The 24107-nt window shown below is 31.6% G+C and overlaps 1 protein-coding gene across 1 annotated transcript in view; it reads left to right on the forward strand.

Annotated features, from left to right (window-relative positions):
- The window catches only part of LOC128990625 (serine/threonine-protein phosphatase rdgC-like), a 76635-nt gene that overhangs the window by 37536 nt on the left and 14992 nt on the right, over positions 1-24107 (forward strand). The window contains exons 2-7 of the mRNA XM_054413098.1: positions 11950-12113; positions 12777-12952; positions 14840-14967; positions 17513-17612; positions 20260-20417; positions 22998-23165. Of these exons, the coding sequence (XP_054269073.1) occupies positions 12052-12113; positions 12777-12952; positions 14840-14967; positions 17513-17612; positions 20260-20417; positions 22998-23165 (792 nt within the window). The 5' untranslated portion in view covers positions 11950-12051. The remainder of the gene's footprint in view (positions 1-11949; positions 12114-12776; positions 12953-14839; positions 14968-17512; positions 17613-20259; positions 20418-22997; positions 23166-24107) is intronic.

Consider the following 24107-nt stretch of genomic DNA (forward strand, 5'->3'; position numbering starts at 1 on the left):
ATATTCTTATGTACATTTAACATGAAATTTATAGAATAAGTTATGAGATAATGAATTAAATCCATGCGTTGGAGCGTTGGACATCTGTACTTTACATAGTAACAAAACTGTTCTAATTAAAAACATGAGCATTCTTATGAATATTATATAAACCATAAACCTTAGAATGTTTAATTGATAAAAATTATCTGGAGAGGCGTGGGTACAAATATTCTCATAACAAGTGTTATACTTTAAAATGTTCTAAAAAATTACAAAATGATCTTATCGGCGTCCAATATTACGTAAAAAACACGTGCTTTGCAAAAATGTCTTTCACAGTTTTAATTTATAAAATGATGTTGTACAGTTAATTTTTACTTTAATATCTATAACATTTTGAACAATATAAAAAAAAGAATATACCTATTTAGTTTTGGACCAATCTTACTGTCTCTCAAACGGATTTTAATTATTATCTGGAAATAAAAATAAAAACAATTTCTAGATTGCGAAAAAATATTTAAAAGTTAACAAAATATATGTTTTTCCTCATCTTGAGAAACGAAAATTATTATTTGACTAAAACCATTGTAGCATTTCATACTTCTGAAAAAACCGTAATCACCCATTGGTCTCTTTAATGTTTGACTAAGTTTCAACAGGTTAAACTACATGTATTATAGTTTAGATTATACTTTAATTATTTACTGTATAATATATCAATTCATATCCTTATTTGTTCCTTAACGTGTGTTCAAACAATAAATCAACAATTTTTCTCTCATCGTGTGTGGTAGAGATAAAAGTAAAACACCACCAGCAATAGACAGTCACTGAGGTGCGATTCCAAGAAGTCTGTATCAAGTAACAGTAGCTCTTTGCTCAATAGAAAATGGAGTCCTTTTGTTTTAACTGGTCTTTTTCTTCTCTTGTTTGAAGCCAGTCGTCCTTGTTTAAAAAAAGACAAAAATACATCATAAAAATTCTGTATTCATTTTACTTTTTTTTAAGTATAAATATTTCGAGAAATGTTTTAATTAAATACACCAGACTAACAAAGAGATGTACGTTTGAAATTCATTTTTATGTGATGTAGAATATTAGTTTTTAGTTCTGGAGAAGCATCATGCTCTTAAGTCCCACTTAAAACATGTATTAAATTTACTATCGTAGAATATGATTAATTTTTCAAATACCTGCAGGTCAAAAAGCTGGAAACATTAAACTTAAGTAGGCTGGTACAAAAATTTGAAAAAGTCTACGATTTTGATACTCAACCTCTTTAGTTAATACGATTGTTTTTATTGCCCGTCATTAAGTTAAATTAAACCTGACAATGATGTTACAACAAATTATTTCTGAGTAAAGGTTAAACATAGGTCAATATGTCTTTTGACGGAAAACTTATTGTGGTAATTTTCATCTGTTAACATGAAACAGCTACATGCTACATTAGATTAAATTACGACCTACTATTAATGCTACAATTCCTAAAAAACTAAGAACAAAAATATTCTTCCCTTACAGCACTGTATCTCATATAAATATCTAAAGTGGTTTGTTTCAAATTAAAATCCATATTAGCTTAAAGATTTTGCAAATTATTTGTTACCCTTCACTATTGGTTGTTAAACGTATAAACCTGTTTGGAACATAACAGTGTACAAAGTACTGTAAACAACACTTGTAATAAATGCCAATCTGTAAGCACTACTTGTAAAATATATTATCTAAGGTAGGACAAAAATTCAATATATAAGAAAACAATGTCAAAACATCACGTTCACTTGGAGGGTAACCAATAGCATCTTGTCCACCCTCGCCATGTTAGCTGAAGAAGACACACACCAGGATATTACAGCCGTTTGTTATTATATATGTGACGTTTACGAGTGAGGCGGGAGCCCTCTCACCCCCCCCCCCCACGACCCAATACTATGCTTTATGTTTGTCTTGGGGATGTGAAAGAGAGTCAATTATGACTGATAATACAAATGTATAACTTTATCAAGTTATACACTATCAAGTTATCAAGTTAGTCAAAGTTAGTTTATCATGTTTTAGTTCGTGTGGTATTAACGATTAAATATAGAGTTTAAATATAGCTTTTTAAAACCCCTCCTACTTCTTTCTGTATATGTAAATTCTCTATAATTTTAAGAGGATATGATATATTAATAAATATTCAATTTCCATTAAATAGACACTTACTATTGCATTCATGTAAAAGACCAGACGACATGTTGATTAAAGAAATATATAAGTTCATCCTTGTATCGATTTATATTATTGTAGTATTGACGAGATGGAACTTTTACGTTAAAACTGAGATAAAAATTAAATTTACTGTATTTTTCATAGACCTAAGCTAAAGGTGAACCGTCCCATTAGATTATTACATATTTATTGTTGTTACTAGTAGTTGAAGTTATTTTTAATGGTGCTCTGTGTGATATTTTATATTCTATAAAACTCAGTACATCTTTTTAACCTATATTGTGACTATAGTTCGGAAATATTGGCCATTAATTCAGTGGATTTCATATTAAAAGTAACTGAATAAAATATTTGATTATTTTCTCAATTTAAACATTGAAAATAATTACTAGTACTTACACCAGAAATAAATTAACTACTACTAAAATCTAGTTTCCTTAGATTACTGTATTTTAAATACTAAACTAATTCAGTTCAAGGTAATTTAAAAAATACAACTATGGTATTGTTGAAAGATAAAAATATCATGCTAGGCTACCTGTTAGTTATTCTGTCCACATAAGACCAAAGTGAGCAACAACAACTTGTTTCAAGTGGTAGTTTCATTTTATATCGCAGCAATTGAAAGACTCAGCAAACCGTTGCATGACACGCAGAGTTTTGGAGGGTGTGGCTGACTGTTGTTTCTTAGATTTTTAGCCAAGCCTACCTTTACCTCTAGAAAAACTTGGAACATAAGAAACCATGCAAGTTTTGAAGTAACCTAACAGTTGTTTTATCGCTATGTCTATACTATTATAAAAAAGAGGTGGTTGCTGTATGTGTGTATGTGTGTATGGGAAAAGTAAACTCGAAAAATACTGGTCGGATTGGGCTGAAATTTGGCATGATGATAGCTCACATTCCCGATTAACATATAGGCATATTCTTATTTCAAAAATCCTTTCGGGCTCCGCCCCAGTGGCTCTGGAGTTTCCCATGTTATCCTTATGAGAAATGGAATTATTGAATCTTAACAGCTGTTTCAATTAAACAAGTTGGTTCTGTTCTATGATGTTCAATAGCATTAAAGTTACAAGGATTACCAACAGGGTGCAGCACTATTATTTCTTTTACATTTATGACAACAGCTAATTTGCAACCAAAAGGTGAGTGAGCGTAGCGAACGAACTTCAACCTGGAGGCAAGTGAGCGCAGCGAACGAGCTCCAACCTAAAGGTGAGTGAGCGTAGCGAACGAGCTCCAACCTAAAGGTGAGTGAGCGTAGCGAACAAACTTCAACCAGGACGTGATTGAGCCATGCGAACGAGATAATCTTGAAAATTAAGAAAGTTAAACGGGGCAAAGCCCGCGGGTTACAGCTAGTACGTTATAAAAAGGGGGCAAGCTGGTCAAGAGCGTGGGGCTTCGGTGTCCGAGGTCCCGAGTTCAAATCCCGACAATCACCAATGGAAGATAATGCCACAACTCTCTAGCACTAGCCTGTAGCAATGTGAAAAATTTTCGGGGCTAGAACTAGTGTCCTAGGATGTAAAGGTTGGGCATAAAAAAGTCTTACCGGGCGAGTAGCGTATGATCACATATGATGATCACATATAATGAACATCATACTACACCGAAAAATTAGTACAATTCAAACTCATAACACAATTTATTTAAGACATAAAATAAATTATAATATTTTATATTTAAGAAAATAAAGTAGGCCGTTGCGATTAGTGGTTTATTTCATCAGCTGACTAAGTGCACGGTAAAAAAAGTAAATTACGTTACTTTACCTTGTGTAGACACGGCAAAGGGCAACTTTCCAGCCTATCAATACGGACGGAAAAGTACCTGTTTCTGTGTAGTATAATGTAAAATAAATTACTAAGTCGACAATGACTAAACGGTAAATAGAAGATAGTTTGTAAACACAGTTTTTACTTTTATGAATATACTTTTTAAGGAGTCATGGGGATGAGGGTCAACGTTCTTTCCATTGGTCCTCTGAGACCTCAATCTTGAACTATAGACCACCCTAGGGATCAGTTATTGAACAGTGATCCCACTAGCAGAACACGAGTCGACAAAGTAAAAACAAAATTAAACAAAAAAATAACTGCATACTTTTACATAATTTATTTCATATTATATTTAGCTTTGGTTATCATATTAACATAAAAAAAAAAACGCAAACATCTTTTTACATAAAATTGGGACATGTTGCATAGCTTCCATGTACATTTAACTATAATAACTCTGAAGAAATTCCATTCCTAAAGGTCTGGTGACTAAATTGACATAATAACCTAGATTTGACTATAGAACTATTTGAACAGACCCGACTAAGCTTTCTCTATTCATGCCATATGCTTAAACCAAACTGCCCCAATTGCATAGTACCTCTTTATAAATTACTCTCTGACACTATTAGCTCCTTAAAAATATTTTTTCTAACGACCGATGTCTTCATTATCAATTATGACGATATTTTCACTTTAATATAGGTGAATATATACTTCATCAATAAACTGACCAGTTCACTATTACATCAACCAATCAGTAAAAATCAGTGAAATAATAAACATCAGAGTTAATATATTATAAAATTTATGAATAACAAGATGACAAATAGAAATTTTTTTTTTCATTATAACCTATTTAATGATATTTTCGCAATTATTTGTACCAGACTTTTTTAAAAGTTCCAAGTTAAAGAGTAGCTTTAAAAAATGCACTTTAGTGGTTAAACAAGGTAAAGATAATTCTGCCTGCATATATTATATTTAGTGAGATACAAAATAATACATTCTTTACAGCAGTTGATGACAAAGTTTAAAAACCACTACCACAAAATGAAGAATACGAAAGTTTTGGATTTTGTAGGTAAAGATACCATGTAATAGATTTACCCATGTAACTATGATGACGTTCCCTCGACTAAGGGTCGGGTAGGTGAGTAGTATAGGTTCTACAGTATTATAGAATAGCTTGATAAACTTCAAGTTAGCAAAGTCAGCTTATAGTAGTGAATAAGTTTACTTTGGTTACGAGCATATTGAATAACCATCAGAAAGGCAAACTTTAGACTTCGGTAATTACATTGTAACGAGATTATTATATACGAACTAAGAAGTGAACAAGATCTGAAACCTCGTTGTATTTTATTGTGACGGAATCCTGGTTATAATTAAAAATATACAGTTGAGTAATCCATTAACAAAATTCAATAGCTCGTTATGCAAGGCAATAGAAAATTTACATTCAATTGTCTGTAAGTAACTAATTAATTTATCCTATATACAAACTTAAGAGTTATTTTTTCCTCATAAAAATTACAAACATGTATTATATTGATAAAGCAGTTAATTATAAAAAGACCTATGATGTAATACAATGTTCATTCCAGTAAGGGCTGGCAGTTTGGGTTGAAAAAAACTTATATTGAACATAAAGAAAGAATTCTTAATTATTGTATGGAAGTCTTTTTACATAAGGCACTTTAGTTATATGACCTAATGCATTTGTCACACAAAGCATATAAAAGTTGCTTACAAATAATTGGTAAATATGACGTAATAAATTAAGCTTATAATTTATTAGGCAATCAAATAAACTGCATAGTTTGTTTCATTCAGTATGGAATAGCATCACTAAAGCTGCAATCTCTTTTGAAGCAGGGTTGGGTTTGTGTTGATGAACTAACAGAAAGTTTCACCACAAGAGAAGCCCTTTAAACATGACCATGAAAGGATTCCCTGTAACTCGACTATCTGCCTTTCAACTGGCTTTCAACTAATACTTAAATTTGTTTGTATGTGAAACTATGAATTACAACTTTAAACTTTCATCAAGATTAGGCCTATTAAATGAATATTGGTAAAGCAATCTTTTGTTGTAGGGTAGTTGACTGTAGGGATGGTTAGCTCGTGTTTAAAAATTAAATACCCCCGCCGCAGCAAACCTGCCGACTAAGCGAATTTCCATTTGTCTGAATTGATTTTCAGTTAAATATATTTTAATAACATTAGGTTTAACGAGTACCTAGGTTTGCTGCTACAAGGAAACTAATAAAGTGTGTTTTTGAGTAAAATATTGATAGCTTAGTAAAAATTAATAAATTTGCCAAGTTTGATCAAAATATATCCATAAACAAGCAAACTACAACATTTGACAATATTCTCCATAAGAATAACATGGGAATTTTAAATTTACAATTTTTTAAATTTTCTTCGTTACTAATAATTGAACAAAAATACTTTTATATACTAAATTATTTGTTTTTTTAAGCTCCTTAAAAAGGTCTAAAGAGAAATCGGGAAATTTTGTGTTTTGAGGGTCAAAAGTGAAAAAAAAACCAATTTTTACCCCATAAAACCCCCCGTAAAGCCCCGTTCCCATGGTCCGATCGTGCTGGTTCGCGAACTCATTCAAGTTTATCCCGCTTTACACCTCTAAGCCAAATTTCATCAAAATCGGACAAAAATTACTCAAGTTATCGCGTTCACGGACGTATATATATATATATATATATATATATATATATATAAGTCTATATATATATAAATATATAAAAATTTGAACGAATGGTGTTTCTGGCCTCTGGGGACATCAAAATGAAAAAGTAAATCGGTCCCGGGTCTAGGTCCTACCGTGCCACCTACGGTAATAGCTACTTCCCTATAGGGAAATTCGCTAAAACTATTTAAAATTCCAAAAGATTAGGGATGTCTAAGACTTTTAAATTATACGTAGATATAGTTATTTTTAACAGACTTTCTAAAATATAATCCAATAGTTCAATAGTTATTAAGATAAGATTAAGACTCAAAGTTTTCTCATAATCCTAAAACTCTAAGAAAATTTTTTTACCAAACAAACTCAACAATGTGTCATCTAAACTTATTGGTTGATAAAGTTATAAAGTTACAATTTCAACTATAATCTAATCTGATAACAGCATGAATATAGGTCGAAAACGTGACAAAACGTCCAAGTAGCTTTGTAACGTTCAGTATTCAGCATGTTGATGTAAATTTATACTCTTAACCCTTTACTTCCCGGGATTATGAAATTTAAAAACAAAAACTTTTATTGTGAATTTTATTTTAATTTTTTTAATTTCAAGGCTTAACATGTGTTTTTTTTTTAATTTCCCTCATAGAAATAAAAGTTAGAAATATGTATCCATATGGATACCATGGAAACCTAAAGTACCAATGTTCGCTAATTTTCATAAGTTAATAATTTTAATTTTGCCTTGACACTCCCATGGTATCCATATGGATACAAGTTTCTTAGAAGTTGTATCGAATTGAAGAATAAGTTACTTGTTCATCAATTAAAACAAATTTATTTATAATGAGTACAAATAGGCGTATTATGTAAACAAAAATATTACAATATCACTAGATGGCATCATAAGCCACTCGTCAATTTCTTCATTGTCATTCATCTGTAAGACACATCATGATTTTAATAATATTGGACTGAAACAAGCATTACAACACTTATAGGCCTATATTTATCATTGTGCAGACTTAAAAAAAACAGACTTATATCGAAGAAAATACAAAAGAAAAACAGTATCCATATGGATACTATGGGAACACAGACGACTCACCGTAGCTATTATTAAAAATAACCTGTATCCAAAAGGATACTATGGGAGCACAGAGGACTCTTTAAATATTGTCAGCATACTCTGTGTTCCCATAGTATCCATTTGGATTCAGTTATTTTATACCAAATATATAAAAAGTAAGTAACAGGAGACTGTAATTCTATGTATATTTCAGTTGCTAAAGGTGCAATGAAGTGAAATGTAATTTTTCCCAGTTCCCTAACTAATTATAAACATAAAAAATCTTATCTTGAACATCTTAAATTTCAAGATTTGTCAACAACCTGGTTTGCATCACTTTGAAATTATACTTTTCTTCTTTTTGCAGGCTTGCCAACACTAAGAAAATTAAATACCCTTTCTAATAAGCCTAGAAACAAAATGCATAGAGGTATAGACTCAAATCTCTACCTACAGAGAGGTAAAAAAATTAGAAATAATATGTATCCAAAAGGATACTATGGGAAGTAAAGGATACCGAGCGAATATAAATGCTCACCGATCGTTTGAATAAAATCGGGATTAAAAAAGTTTATTTTTTAATACAATGAAATTGTTTTCTAATTGTAAAATTGACTGTCAACTTGTCGGAGATAATGTGAAAACTCTAAGAAAATAAATTACTATTCGCTTTGGAAACAATGGAGAGAAATCTATAACCAATGTGGCATATTTACTACCTAAACTAAATTATTGAATACGTGTGAACATGCCTAAAACATTTACGGCAGCATAAATTATTATCCATACTGTAATATTGGTACGTATAAAAATTTGGATTTTTAACTTCATATTTTGAACATGGAAAATTAAGCAATAATATTCAAATTCTACGAGGCCAAATTAAAAAGTTCATGCGTATGTGATTCTTGTACTCCAAAGTTCAGGAAGCTGGTGGTTTCCAGTGGAAATTGCGCACCCAAGGTTCAATTCTTGACATTTTCCAATGGCTGTAATCCATATCACATCATAAGTTCTGAATCTGTCTACAAAGGGTAAAAAAGCTAAGAAAATTGCTTTCGTTTCGATATTACCAAAGATATTAACACGTGAAATCGTTTAACACAAAACATTTTAGAATTTATTTTAAAAATTATTTTTATTCATATAAATACAACATATGATTCATCTGTAGGTCAAACCAGTTTAATATATTACTATATATTAAAGAATATAAACAATCCTGTGTTGTACTTTTTACAGTATTAACAGAGTAAAGTCACAAGTCTTAGCTCAAGGCTTACTGGCTTAGAACAAGCTAATCAAGTTTCTTTAGGGATTCACTTCCTCCAATAAAATTAGGCTCTGAATAAACAACAAGTTAATGGAAACTCCTAATACAATCAAGACATTCTACTCTTTCGTACGTACCCATAACAATCTAGTGTAAAAAAGTGGTTTGTAAATTTACTGTCTGAAAAAATATCTACCCCTTTTTATCTCTGAAAATTAGTTGCTTATTAGATATAGTTTTTAAACATTTTTAAAGGCCTTAAAAACTGTACACTTTAATGCCATATAGTAATGCACGTATCCCACAAAACTAGCTCTATTTATCCAACTATCTCCAATGAATGGTTCTATTGGTCTTACGTATTGTTATCTTATAGTTTATTATTGTTAAATCTTGAGAGAATATTTGTTGATGTTGCTTTCAAAATCGTATTCCATCATTTGTCTGAAATCCGAATATTAAATATTTTTATGTTAGCAATTCAATATTGTTGTTGTTATTATCTATACTTGTTACGTTTATGTCTTGTTTGTTATTTTTTGTTGCAGTCCTGTTTTTTATGCTTATGTAGCTTCTTTTGTTATTTACAAGGCAATTGTTTCCATTTAATTCTGATCTTGTGCTTAAAATATTGTTTTGTAAATAGTGTACCCGTTTATATTAAAAAATACTAAATGAAAAATATGAGTGGGCTGAAAAATACTATCGAAGCCAACAGTAATCAACTTGTTGAGTGAGCTGTCAATAACTTGTCGGATTGCAAAACATGTAGATCCTGACGTTTATCGTTAAGACAATATAGGCTTCAATATAAAACAAACGTTGTCATTGTAGGTTGTCAGGATGCATCAATGACGTTGATAGAAACTTATCTTCTGTGATGTAAAATACTTATGTTTGTGGCTTGAATATATCAAGTTAAGTTAAAGGGATGTCTTTCAGTACCTTATCCAACTTCATTGAGTTATCTTTAGTTGTTGTAAAAAGTGTTTACTATCTTCTTCTTAGTTGTAAAGTATAATAAATATCTTATCAATTATAACGAAAGTAAATAATTTGTTGAACCTTGTAAAAGTAGCAAACAGTAATTGGTTCACTGGATTGTTAAAAAATTCTATAAAAATGGAACTTAAAGAACAGAAACACAAAGCACATATTTAACTAATTATCAAACAATGGACCGTTTGTAAAAAAAAACTAAAAGCAATAGAATATGGCCTTCAGATGGCAGCTGAAAATGGGTATTCTCATTTTACTGACAAATCGTGATGAAATAAAACATGATTATATAATGAAAAATAAAATTTGCAAGAGTGTCTTGGGACTCTTGGACAATATTTATGAACATTCCAAATCTTACTGGTTCACTACATATTAGATTTAGAGCTTGTCATTATTTTTAAATAAAACAGTTAGTTGGTACAAAAAAGTTAGTTCTCGAAAAAAAAGCTTTAAACCATGTCTGTTAATTGTTCGGAGAGAAAGAAGTGATATTTGGTTTACAAATGTAAATCCCGATCGAGGTTTTGTGTATGTAAATAGGTTTATGTTTCACTTATTTGTCGATCGTCTAAGTTTATCGTTAATAACTATAATAAAAATAAAACCCGATAATAAAAAGTATTACATTTGTTACAGCGGTAATATGAATTAAACTTTACATTTGATAAAGATCTATCATAATTTTTTGGGTTTCAAGGTAATTTAAAATCAACTCTATCTCAAGACGTGTGCTACTAATGTCAAAACATGCTGATAAGTTAGAGACAAGCTTTTAAAGTAATTTAAACATAGAAAATAAGTCCTTTGACGAGTTTCCTTTTAGTTTACTTTCCTTTATTAACTCAAGATTCATGACAAGCACACCTTCACGTTTAGGAATTTTCAATCACTCTTGATTGATCTTAAAACATAACAGTTCTGTCATTGACGTTCCACGAAACTGTTATAGTATGTTATTTTCTCTAGACAGTTGGTTTTCCAAGAAACTAAAACGTAATCTCTGAATTCTCAGAGAAGTTTCCATATTTTAAATGCATAAAAAGAACTTAATAACTTGACTGGAAAATTTTGAGACTTTAATTTTGCCAGAAATCCATTTAAAGGAACTAGCCTACATTCATAACACTATTGATCTATAAACATGTTGTCGCAATACTGATTATATCCTCACATTTATTTGGATATTTAATGATTTAAAATTGTTTTAAATGTGCTAAATCTGTGTTAAATCATTAAATTTTTAATTTTTTAAATATTAAAACTGTATATTGTCTAGTACTTACGTTACATGGTCTAAATTACATTCCTTGCTTACACTGTTGATATAAGGAGTCTCGTTTGGAGTAGCCTACATTTGTACTTCAAGTACACTGATGGATCTAATTAGATATTAGACAAAATTTTATATCATTTTGGAGAACAAAACTGTATATCACTCAAAAAATTAATGTTAAAAAAATATTACTTCTTTTGTTTCTAATTTGTGAAAAATGGATTCACATTTCCCATCAACATATTAAGAGTCTCAAAGATGATCAATTTAAGAAAATCGTTCGGATCAACGATCGTTTAGATTTTTGGAAGAATCTTATTGCTACTTATATTATGTAGGCAATATCTAAGTGATAAAGTTGTTGAACTGGCCCAGTTTCCATTATATCGCCACCCTAATGGCATAATACCAAATACGATATTGTTCCACACATGGATTTTTACTTAAAACTTAACAAAACTTATACAACTAATATTATTTAGAAAGTCTAACATTATGTATCACTGTACAGACCAATGTAAATGTCCTTAACAATACTGTGTCCCCACTGCTGTAGTTTACCCCACTGCCATGCATCCGTTGCCGTGATGCCCGTTAACTTACTCCACAGGTCTAATATTATTTCTTTCCCCACAGAGCCATGTTGATGCCCCCGACACTGCTGTGTCCCTCGCTGCTGTAGATTGCCCCACTGCCATGCCCCCGTTGCCGTGATGCCCGGTGCCCCGCTGCACCGACATGCTTGGCTGTGGAACTCTGCCAAGCTGCGGGTGCCACAACACGACTTCCTCAGACCTCAGGTAAATTTCGTTTACTTTACAGTGAAAATGTTGGGTTTATTCTACGCTGACGCATCAGAGTTCATCACGATGCATCAATATGCATCAGAATTAGTTAAATATCAGTTTTGAAAGAATTAGATACTAGCTTTGTAACTGTCTATCATATACATTTTCTGTAGCCATGACCATTTCTTAATAGCCTAATAATCAGATGGCTCCATTCCTATGAACCATAAAAAAGCTTAAATCCTTTTAATGGTCGATTTACACACATCAATCCAGTCATAGTTCAGTCTCAGTTGCATCCACGATTCCTCAGTTAATCGCCTGTCAATTGGTTTCAGTCAGTCCTCCGTCACTGTATGTTACAGTCAAGAATGTTTAATTAAAAGACAATAAACTCTGATACTAAATCTTAAGATTTTCTAAAAAGCCAGTTTATAAAAGTTTAGGACGAAGAATAGTTATTAATAGATGTTGAGCCTGTGAGAATATTGGTAATTTATGAAGGTCAAGAGACTCTAAAGAAAATGGCAAAACTAGGCTATACATTACATAACACAACACTTAAGAATATGTCATATAATAATTTTTATTCCGGTTGATATTTTTATTGAATTAATGGAATATGAAATTTCAAAATAATACAAATGTTATTTTGGTACCTATGTAATTTCTCAGCTACTCGTCTGAGAGTTCGTCTTCGGACGCAGACATGCGGCGAAACCAGGGAAGCTCCTGCCAGGAGGTGGTCAAACACAACGGCGTCGGCGCCTTCCTGGCAGCGCTGTCCCCCAGGAACCTGTTCCGGGGCTTCAAGAAGAACAGCGAGTTCAGCATGCCTAAGGCAGAACGAAGTAAGTTGAAATACATACAATTGCTGTAATATTGAAAGAAAACATTTAGATGTATTTTCTTTTCGGACGGATGATGTCAAAAGTAGTAACACCTCTTTAAACTTTCATACGGTAAAATTGATTAGTTATTGCTCCAGAAAAACGTTTGCAAATAAAATATACAAAATACTTTTTTAATAACATATACTGAAACTGTTTTACTTTTCATAGTGGATTGAAGACCGTTCATTCAACAAGAAAATAATTACGACTTGTAAATGTCATTACAGATTTGTAGGGAATTTTTAAAGTTTATCCTCACTTACTCACAGATATGCTAGTACTTTAAAATTTAGTGTTACTAAATCTAGCATATACACCAATTATCTGAAAAGCTTAAGATTTTAAAAAATCTTAATAATTTATTAACTCATATATTCAACGTAACGTGATTAAACTTAACTTCAAGACATTTAATAAAAAAAACTTTAGTTAGGTTTTTATCTCGTTGTTTTTAATTAGAGAAAAAGGCAGGTGACACAAGTTTGTTTAGCTCAATTTGTTTGCCACCCCTTTCTAATTACTAAAACAAATGCCCCTATCAAACGGCTAATTACGTTTTGAGACAGACGTTCTTGGAACTGCACTTTCATTGAATTTCTCTTGGTTCACTCGTGCCATGAAAAATTCCATTTTCCTGTTTACATTTTTGTCTTTAATAAGCTTGTTTTAGCCAAAAAAACACTAGAACTAGAACATTTCAATACGTCAAGTTAGGTCGGTTTGTTGATATTCAAATTTAGTGATAACTAATGTACAGAATGAAAATCAATGCATTTAATGTGAAGTTGACACCATCAATCGTCAAAAGTGACAGAACATTCATTTAAATATGAAATACATGTTTGACTCAATGAAAATCGATTTAGAAAGGGAATTGAATGGGACGTGGGCATTGTTGGTCCTATTATTAACCCCGTTGAACTCTCTGACAATAGAACATGGAAGTCAATATTGTAAACCTCAGTTGCCACTAGAACAGGCACGGGTATGGAGACTTCACCGGCTTGTGGTAAAACAATATAATTAATCAAGTTAAGCTGTAGATTTAATGTAAACAATGAGGTATTGGTTTGAGTGCGTGTGTTAGTTGTGCACCTGACGTTGAATTAGATAAACCAACTGCCATATAATTGTTGCAACACTTTGTTAGACTGTGTTTAAAGGTCAAATTGGAATCAAATAATTAAAGATAAGAGGTAGTATGTAGACTGCACTTAAGTGTACGTTCTACGATGTGAGAAACAGTCTCGACCTAGTTGTATAAAATATTGGGCTTTTAAATATTTCTCATTGCTCATAAAACCACCTTTTCTTATAAGCACTTCTATGATTTTAAAATTAAAATAATAAATTAAATCAGTTTTTCATCCTAAACTATCATATTTTAAATAAGTCCTTGAAAGAACCTAGCTCATTTCATACATCATTTATAATTATTGAACCGAGGTTCTTTTGCACACTAGATTAGAAGAAATAACATTAAACACTACATAAAATGAGGAGAAACTTTGTATCTTTCGTTCTTTTAGTACAACTAGACTTAAATTAAAACTTTGCAGACAGTTAACTCGTTACCCTCTTCTAGGCAGAAATGTTCTCGATGAATAATGTCAGTGCAAGATTCCTGGAAACCAAAAATATCTGCTTAATGTTTTCATGTTTAGTGTACTGTGCAAACTCAAATCACAGAAATTCCTTTTAACTATGCAGCAGTAAAATCACTTTAAAATAACATACGGTCATTTGTATGTGGTAACGTAAAGTTTTCTAAACATTAAAACGCATCAATAAAGTAGTATCATATATTTACTGATCGTTTTACTAATAACGATATTTTCCGGACAGCCATGAAGGCGGCCATCTTGATACAACAATGGTATCGCAGATACCTCGCCAGAATGGAGGTACGTCGTCGATACACATGGACAATCTTCCAGAGCATAGAGTATCAAGGCGAGCAAGACCAAGTCAAGGTTTGTACTATATGAAAACCGTTAAGCCTTTAGAGGATAAAATCATTATATAATTTGCATTTTTTCAGCATTTTCAGTTCCTTTCACAAATTCTATAACCAGTTAATCATTTAATCTGAGACTATGTGGAAGTAGTGATAAGTAAGTTTTAAAGGTCAGTTAATTTTTTTTTAGAGCACAGGCTCTCGTTCTAGGACTTTCTTGCATCAGATAGATTTATTACGAAAGGGTTTGCGATAACATACTCATGAGAACCTTCCTGAACATACTGTCATCACTTATACTACAATTATACTATTATAGTACAATTCATATGACAACAGATTGAATAATTCAATAAGTTATTCTACAACAATATTTGTATCTATTGTTTATACATTTTCAGGAAAATTGTTTCTTTTTCCTAACAATTTAATATAAAATGGACATCTATTGTTAAAATCAAATAAAAAGTTCTTACATTTACTGTATTGTAGTAAAACCTTAGCAACAGGGTCCTCGATGCGATAACGTATAATAAGATAAACAAATACATAACAACTAAATTCCTAATCAATCTTTTATAGAATATCTTATAAAAGCACAAACATAAATATTAGCATGGTTCCAATAAAAACTCGTATCAAACGAGTGAAAATTAATTTATTTTGAATAACGGAACGAAGTTGTTTCCTTTCAGTTTACATTGTTAACAGTCCTATAAAACTAAGTTTTCAAGTGGTTTTAACAATGTTTTGTCGTAATCAATTAAACTCAGAGCTATTCTGACAGTACGCTATTGTTCAAGTTTTATTGTTGTTCTTGATTTATTATATTTTATAATTTCGTTATACAAGTTATGTTTTATACTTATTGCACTTTTTTATTTAGTGAAACTATTTAAAAGAATGATATTTTCCATATCAGTGATAACTGATAAATGGATTTGTGTAATGATGGGTTCAAAAAGTGTGTTTATAATTTATGTTTTTGTTTAACAGCTTTTAATTTATTATCTTTAACTATAAGAGAAAACTGCATTATAATTACTACCTAATATCGTTTATGGTATTAAAAAATGTTTATACGATATTTATGATTATTATTGACTTATCGTATTGTATGATATTTTTAACTATAAACAATTTAACTTACTAATCAAATTTCATAACTCATTAAGAAATACTGTTTAAGATATGCAACTTAAGCTACCATATTTTTAAGTGCCTTGGATTCTTCAACCTTTGTTGTTACTGGGCCTCTATTTGTTAGCTAACGTAGAATTTATGATTTTTCTCAATGATTGCTTTTGCAATATTTGAGTCTTGATTCATCATTGTTAAAATTATTTGTGCTTCACATAATGGCATTTTTGATCTGAAGTAAACATCCCATATACATGTAGAGATTTAGCCACTTATTTAAAATTGAACAAAATCGAATGTGCCACTCACATTGTGTTTCAATGTCATTATAAGATTTCCTGTTTTGGTTAAAGTACTCGAAATATGCTTAAGTTTACAGTAAGCTACTCTTACTCTCTCTAACTTTGACTTGCTTTAAAAGTCGATGTATACTTCAACAATAATCAATTGTAATTTCCTTACTTTGTCGACGGCTCAATTCAAATGCGCCCATCTTCAGTCTACAAGCTTGATAAGATGATATTTCTCTCTATACTCAAATCGGGAAGCGGACGCTCTGCCAACGCTGCTTTCTATTGTTTGTTGTGCAGGGTATGTGTCTAGAGGATGCAGGTACCTCACCTCAGCTTGCGCTTTACTCGATAAATCCAGGAATAAAAAATAAAAATAAAAAAATAAAAAAAAACTCGGAAGTAAAACCATGTTTATTTACAACTGCATTTACGACTCAGGAATGACAACGGGTTGTGAACATCAGCTTCAAATAAATCTCGGTTTTTTTTATTCAAGATTTAAAAATATGGAGAAGTGCATAACTTTAACCACGCTTCACAACAATACGCTAGCATAGAAGAGAAAAGATGCCTTTAAAACTATCGTAAAAACAGTTAAAAACTCAATTTATTATAAAAACACGAGTGAACTACGCTGGAGTAAAAATTGTCCGGGCTTAAAGTCGAGAACATCAACTGTAAATTTTTGTAATATATTTGTCCGTACATTTTGCCGAATAACATAGTTTAAATACTAATGTTTTTATATTACCTAATTATTTTGTTGGATTTATGTTTGCTTTGTAGCTTGCTGTGCCACACACCCTTTATTTCCTACTTTCCTTTTACCCACAAAACCTTTTAAAATAACCTATAGGGAATCTTTCGGGGAGAACAGACACAGAGCTATCTATGTGCCCTATTGTTTGTTGCTGAGGGTTGGATTCTTATAATCACTCTTGGCAGACTACACTCGTACTACTAAAACTTATGGATTTTAAGTACATTTATTATTGCTTACCTACACCTATTGACATACAACATAGATTGTTGTAGGGGAAAGCATGGAAGATGCATTTATCCACTTGACTTTAAGTTATTAAAATGTTAAAGTTATAACTCGTATTATTTTAAAACTGTATTTTTCAGCTGTACAATTTCTTCAACGCGCTGCTGACGCACATCCCCACGACGCCGTCGTCACACAAACCTATAACTAGTGATACCACGTCAAAGTCTTCCTCTACAGGTGAGTTCAGTTTATCGCAGGAAAGTGTTATCATCATTTTCTAAGTATACGTTGTATATTTTTTTAACCATTTGGAAGTATTATGTTAGATTTTCAACATTGATGTGCTTATATACTGCTGTAAGTGAAGAATACTATGAACACTATTTTGAGGTAGTAGCTTAAAGCTACACAAATACTCGTTGCAGGGTATTAATTAATTAAACATCCAAATCAATAACTTTCCTCGTTTGGTTTCAATAAATTTCGAGGTTGGAGCAACAAAATTAATGTTCTTTTATACATTTCAAAAGTAACATGGAAAGCGTAATACTCAATACTCAGACTGTAAATAAATACAGAAATGTAGCCTATGTTTGTTTGAACCATAATTGTTTTTATGTAAGTTTGCATGTATAATTTGATCATTTATATACTGTCAAACACTTCTCTACGACACACCTAGTGAAAATTAAATCCAACGTAAACATTATTATGTTACCTATACAATATACATTTTACATCTTATCTAGGCACTGTTAATAGATAAGGTCAGCCACTATAACACTGAGATGAGAACAATAGTGATGTAATCTATTCAAGGGTGAGATGTAACGTTGGAGATGAGAGGGTTGTAGGCGTCGCTCTTCTGCAAGTAGCCTGGTGTCACACTCATGAATTTCACTTTATACAATGTGTATAAAAAGCAGGTTTTGTATCACAAGCTAGATTGTTTAGACTATCACATAGGTCAACGTAGTATGTTTCGAATTAGTGTATACATTTTTACATTTTTATGTTTTAGAGAGATTTAGCCCAGTATCAAGAGAACGAATGAAATGTTTATGGGATTGAAACAACCATTTCTAGTCTAATAACGTAATGGAAATCAATATTGGCCATACTTATTATCTTAATCTCAACAACATACAAGTATAGATTCTTTGTCAAGTCTTGATCTAACTATAGCTCTAATAATCAGAGAAAAATGAAAAAAAACTTTTGGCGCTTGTCGATTGCTAACAAAGTTTAGTAATTAAAATAACCTTATTATTTCTCCCAGGGAAAAAATTGATTGGGTTACGCAATGAAAATTCCTTCTTTGATTTTTGCATTTGTAAAATATACCTCATTAGTTGTTTAAATTATTTTCGGAAATGATCGATTTCCAAAACTGTTTTTTTATTCCAAACAAGAATTGAAACTAAGGGGAATAGTATACGAAAAACATTGTGGTTTTCAACATTGGCGACACAAAATATCTAAATATTAATATCCTCTATTACACACAAAGTATTTGATTTCATTATGTTTATAAAACCTTCACACATCCGACCTTTTAGGTCAGTGTACTTATTCTTTATTCAGGATAAATAAATAATGGGTAACACTGCCCCAGCCTTTGAATATAGAGACTCGACAAAGAACTTCAAGAGTAGGGGAATGTTAAAGGGATTGGTATCTAAGTATCTCTGAAAGATGGGGGCTGTCTTAGTGGAGGGGGGGGGGGGTACAAAGGGAGATTTTGACGTCGCTATATTTTACAAAGGCTTAGCATCTGTCGTGGGGTAAAATGTTGATCATTAACACCCGTTTCTTCGTCTAAATGGCAGAAAAATGGCCTTAAAGGTTAAGCTCTGCATCTTCTTTGCAGTTATCCTAAAGTTTATAATGTAATGTAAACATAAGTATGGAAATTTGTCTCCATTATAAGTGTTCATTACGTGTAATTAGTTTATAAGATTAATTAAGATAGGGATCTGTCCAATCAATGTTTAATTTATCATATGTCAGGTAGACAATGTGCTTAATCAATCTGCATTTAGCTATTTCATTGCGATAATTAAACGTTGTGTTTAATTTAAATTAATTATTAATTGATTGCATTTAAATTTATGGATTTGTGGAGCGAAATTAATGAGTAAAATGCAAATCTAAATACTTTTATACGTTTATCTACATATCTTTTTCTTGATCCATGCAATCAACGTAACTTCTAAAAAATCTAACAGAAAAAGTCATTTATCTGCAAAAGAAGTTTTACATAATTTACCACGAGAACGGTGACGAACAATTTTATTGTTTGTCAAGAACAAAACTTAAAACGAAACATGAAAGAGAACTTCGTGTTTGAGTCGGTGGAGTCATTAATTCTACCTCTCCCCCAAAACTAGTACCAGCAGACTTTGTTAATTTACATCATTTATACCTTACGCTTTTAAGGTTACAAAATTCTGAAAGCAAAGTATAATTGTTTGTAAAATTGAATGCTTTGTTTGTACATGAATAGTTTTACAAGAGAGGGTAAAAGTGTTACCGTCTTAGAAATATTTTTAAATTTAATTGTATTGTGCCTCAATATATATGATACTGAAATATTAGGTTAATGAGGTAAGTACTAAAGTTTTTTTTTATACTTAAAACCTAAGCATTGCACGATATTTATCATTTAAGGAATGTAAAACTCTACATTTAATTACGTTTAATGTATATTTGAAAATTAATAAATTTTACTGTAAATAAACTCAATATGCGTGCAATTTGCCATCTTGTATCATCATTATATTAAAGCCGCAAGGCCTTTACTCAGCTACCAAACCAATAACACATAAGGCTGGATTGCTTAGTAAAGTAAACTTAAACAGACTATAATGCCAACTGATCACAGACACAACAGTAGAGACCAAGTTTGAGGACGAATCTCCTAGTGACGGTGGCAGTTCTCCTAACCAGTTTGTCGAGTCCAACTACAAGGGGATCCATCTAGGAAACCCTCTAAGCCGACAGGACCTTGACAACCTTATAGAGTCCTTCCGCAAGAAAAAGGTAATTTTATTTATTTTGAGTAAATTACACTATCAGGTTTTGTTTTTGTAAATGTACTTAGTCAGCTCTTTAGTACTGTTATAACAATTCAGTGTATTTACAGAGTGCTGAGTACACCGTTTCATATAAGTAAATTTCTCTGATTTGTACACTTTTAACTATGTGACCTATTTAGCAGAGATAACTCATATTATATTTGATCTAATCATGTTAAAATAGTAACAATGAATAGGCAACCCCAAAAATAAACACCCATATATATACTACACTTCTATACTTCAGTAGTAACAACGTTTGATTGAAGTGTGGTATCACAAAACAGCGGATTTTATCTAAATTTTAAATCCATATCTCCTAACGTCAATGAAACGTTTACGTCCAGGTTTATTACATTGTAAAACATCAGATTTGCTAACCCTTGTCAATTCTATCAGTGAAGCTTCAGTGAAGCGGAAAACAGTTTGTATGTGAAACAAATTATTTTCACTATAATACTTTTTGATAGGTGATTTTCTAGGTCCAGCTTGGTTAAATTATTGGTAATCAATCCACATACTTTATTACAAATTACAATCAGTCAAGCTTGGCGCATTAATTTAATTCAAATAATACTAGATTATTTATCTGGTTGTTTATAAATGTTGGTGGTGTGCGACAACGAAATAGATTTTTTCCTCTGATGTGTAAGATAAAATATCCTTTTGTTTACTTCTTTGGCAGTACAGTTTCATCTACTATAATGCTTATAAAAATATTGGATTTTCGTTTACAAAAGTCCCACACACACATTGTATCCACAACTTACCTAATCCATTCCTCACTCATAATCAATTCAGATATTATAGATGCCAAGCTGAACCCCTTGTTCCTTACCTGTTACAACATAACCTGTAATTTTTAACTTGCTCAAAATCATTCATAACCCCTAGGACCCCCTGTGGAAACGGTGCTGCTGTGTGTGTTCTCCTCAAATACATCCAGAGTTTGTAAGTTAGATATTTTCCAAACGAGTGACTTGTTCCCCACGTTATGTCATGTTGTGTCATATTGCTGCTTGGGTGAGAAAGAATCTTTCCAGCTGCGTTCATAAGATTTCATACTTCTTCATACCTTGCACTTTCATATTATATTACACTTTTATTACATAACAATATTCACTTTAAACATTTTTTTCACGACAACCTCAATTATTTGTTTGTAATCATTTCAGTCTCTCTATAATTCACGTTACTTGACTTTTCCTCATTATTATTGTACTTTTTCATGTTAGAGTTACCATTCTTAACATATCTGGATGAGTTTTTATATTTAATTAAATTTGTTCTTAGTACGTAACAAAGGTAAGTAAGGTTCTTGAAGCGTACAACAGTATAAGGAAACAAAATATTAGTTAAGTCTTGTTTTGCTGCCTGTTATTGCAGTATACAATTTAAAAAAAGTGTCCTGCTAGGTGTGAGGCACTAGCTGTAATGCACATTTTGATGGCCATAAACTTTAAACCTAAAGACATTTCTCATTAAGTTTATGGAAACAATACAACAAACATAACATCTGTCCTGGAATGGAGCATTCAGTTTCAAAATGGCCAAATCAAAGTTGACGCCAAAGTTCATATGACCCCCAAAGCACAGTGCACAGTGGCTACGGGCGACAGTGCGACATTGTAGCAGAAAGACGGCAAAAGCTGCAGAAAGCCTAGCCTGGCAAACGAAAACTTTTTTTTATGAAAAATAACTTATTTTTACAGGAAACGTTAGGGTCACATGGTCCTTTCTAACACTTAACCTGTATACATTTCTGCAGAAAATGCTACATAACAAGTTTGGCTAGTATAATTGTTTTATTTTCATACGAACGGTTTTGACACGTAAAAAATTGAGAACCGTTTCGAATAATTGACATAAAAGCTAGATTTTTCATTCGTCTTTTACAAACATTCAGTATAAAAAAGTCTAAACTAATAAGGTGGGCGTTAGATCATTTTGTCATACATCCCTTGAAAAAAAAAACACAAATTACACAAATTTTACCAAATCTTAAAGGTGAATTTGTCTCAATATATTTCATGTTCCTTTATAAAAAAATGTACGTTTTGTCAAAATTGAACACAATTAAGTCTCAGCCTTGACGTAGCTCAAATGACCTCACACAAAATAATTTTGGCATGTATGCCTTAAGGGCAATTTATGAAATAATGAATAGTTTGTCTCGTCGTGACGAACATTTTAAGTATGTGGTTTATGGGGGTGTGACTTGTAGTTTTTAAACGTTCATGGGTACTTTGGGATTTGGATTGTATGTCAACCAACAGACGGCCTAAAAAGACCATTGTTGTAAATGCTAGGCCAACTTGAAATTTCGTAACTGTATAGTTAGGTTCTTTATTTGATATAGTATGCTGGAAATCGTTTATTTTGTTAAACAAAGCACAATTCATTAATTTAATTTCAAATAATAGCATTTGTACAAAATAAGAAAGTGTGGCCACCAACGTCATATTCTTCGCTAATATTATTTACGATTCTTATAACTTACAACTGCTGAATGTTATTCCACTACAGTTAAAGTGTATTGTTTCAGACTCATAGACTACACGCCAAATACGTAGCGACAATACTGAAACAAGCAACAGCAGCTCTCAAGAAACTGCCCAACCTAAATGTAGCCTCTACCGCCATCTCCAAACAAATAACTGTGTGTGGAGACCTGCACGGCAAGTTGGAGGACCTGCTTATAATCTTCCATAAGGTAAATTATGAAGATTTTTTCCAAGTGATTATCAACTAACAAATACACTCATAATAATATCTTAAGCGGAAATAACAAAACTGTACAAAAATAAATAGGCCTAACAAAAGCAATTATTTTCTATAATTATTTGAACAGATAATGAAGAAAACAAATCAATCACTGGAAAATGTTGGTATTTGCTAATAAAAAAGGTTTATAGTTGAGATATAAATTTAATATCATTAAAGGATGTGAAAAGTTGTGTAAGTTAGGAAACACGTATACTTGCTATTTGGCAAGGGTGGATACATTTTAATATCTTAACCATTGCGATAAGTGTGATAAGAAGTGAGCACTGAGGATTTTTTTCTGTAAAGGGTGTACTGCCCTTTGTAAAACATGAATCCTTTCATGTAATGTGATAAAGATCCGGCTTCGCTCCAAAGCTTCGATCTCTTGACTATTTAGTGTTAAAGCAAGATGATTTTAGCCGATGTCTTGTGAACCTTATTTGCAGAACCATAAAGTTGGATTAAAACTTGACTGATAAATGAAAATTCTCTTTATTTTTTTTTCATAATAAATTAAGATGTTTCATAAAACTGGTCATGATTTGTCATTTGTTAATTATGTTGCTTTACATTCTTTGACCTATGAGCTTGGGTCGCTACTCAAATCTTTGGCCAAACAATTGTATGTAACATATTTTCTGGTTTGTTTACATCACTCCATCATAAATTTCCATGGCATGCAAAATGTCATGGAATTTTTTTCAGATCCCTATTTCACTTTAATATTAGTAAATACTCAAACCTGAGTACTGTAAGAAAAGAAATTCCTTTACAACAAAAACACTCTTACGTCTCTCACTTAAGAATGATTGAACGCCAAGATTCAAAGCGAGGTCGAGTATGAAGATGAAGTATCAGTTTTTGTATGCTTCACTTGATGATCAATCTT

Source organism: Macrosteles quadrilineatus, unplaced genomic scaffold, assembly GCF_028750875.1.
Source record: "Macrosteles quadrilineatus isolate MER2022 unplaced genomic scaffold, UCM_ALF_1.0 Scaffold_3__2_contigs__length_128488019, whole genome shotgun sequence".
In the NCBI taxonomy this organism is placed as follows: Eukaryota; Metazoa; Arthropoda; class Insecta; order Hemiptera; family Cicadellidae; genus Macrosteles; species Macrosteles quadrilineatus.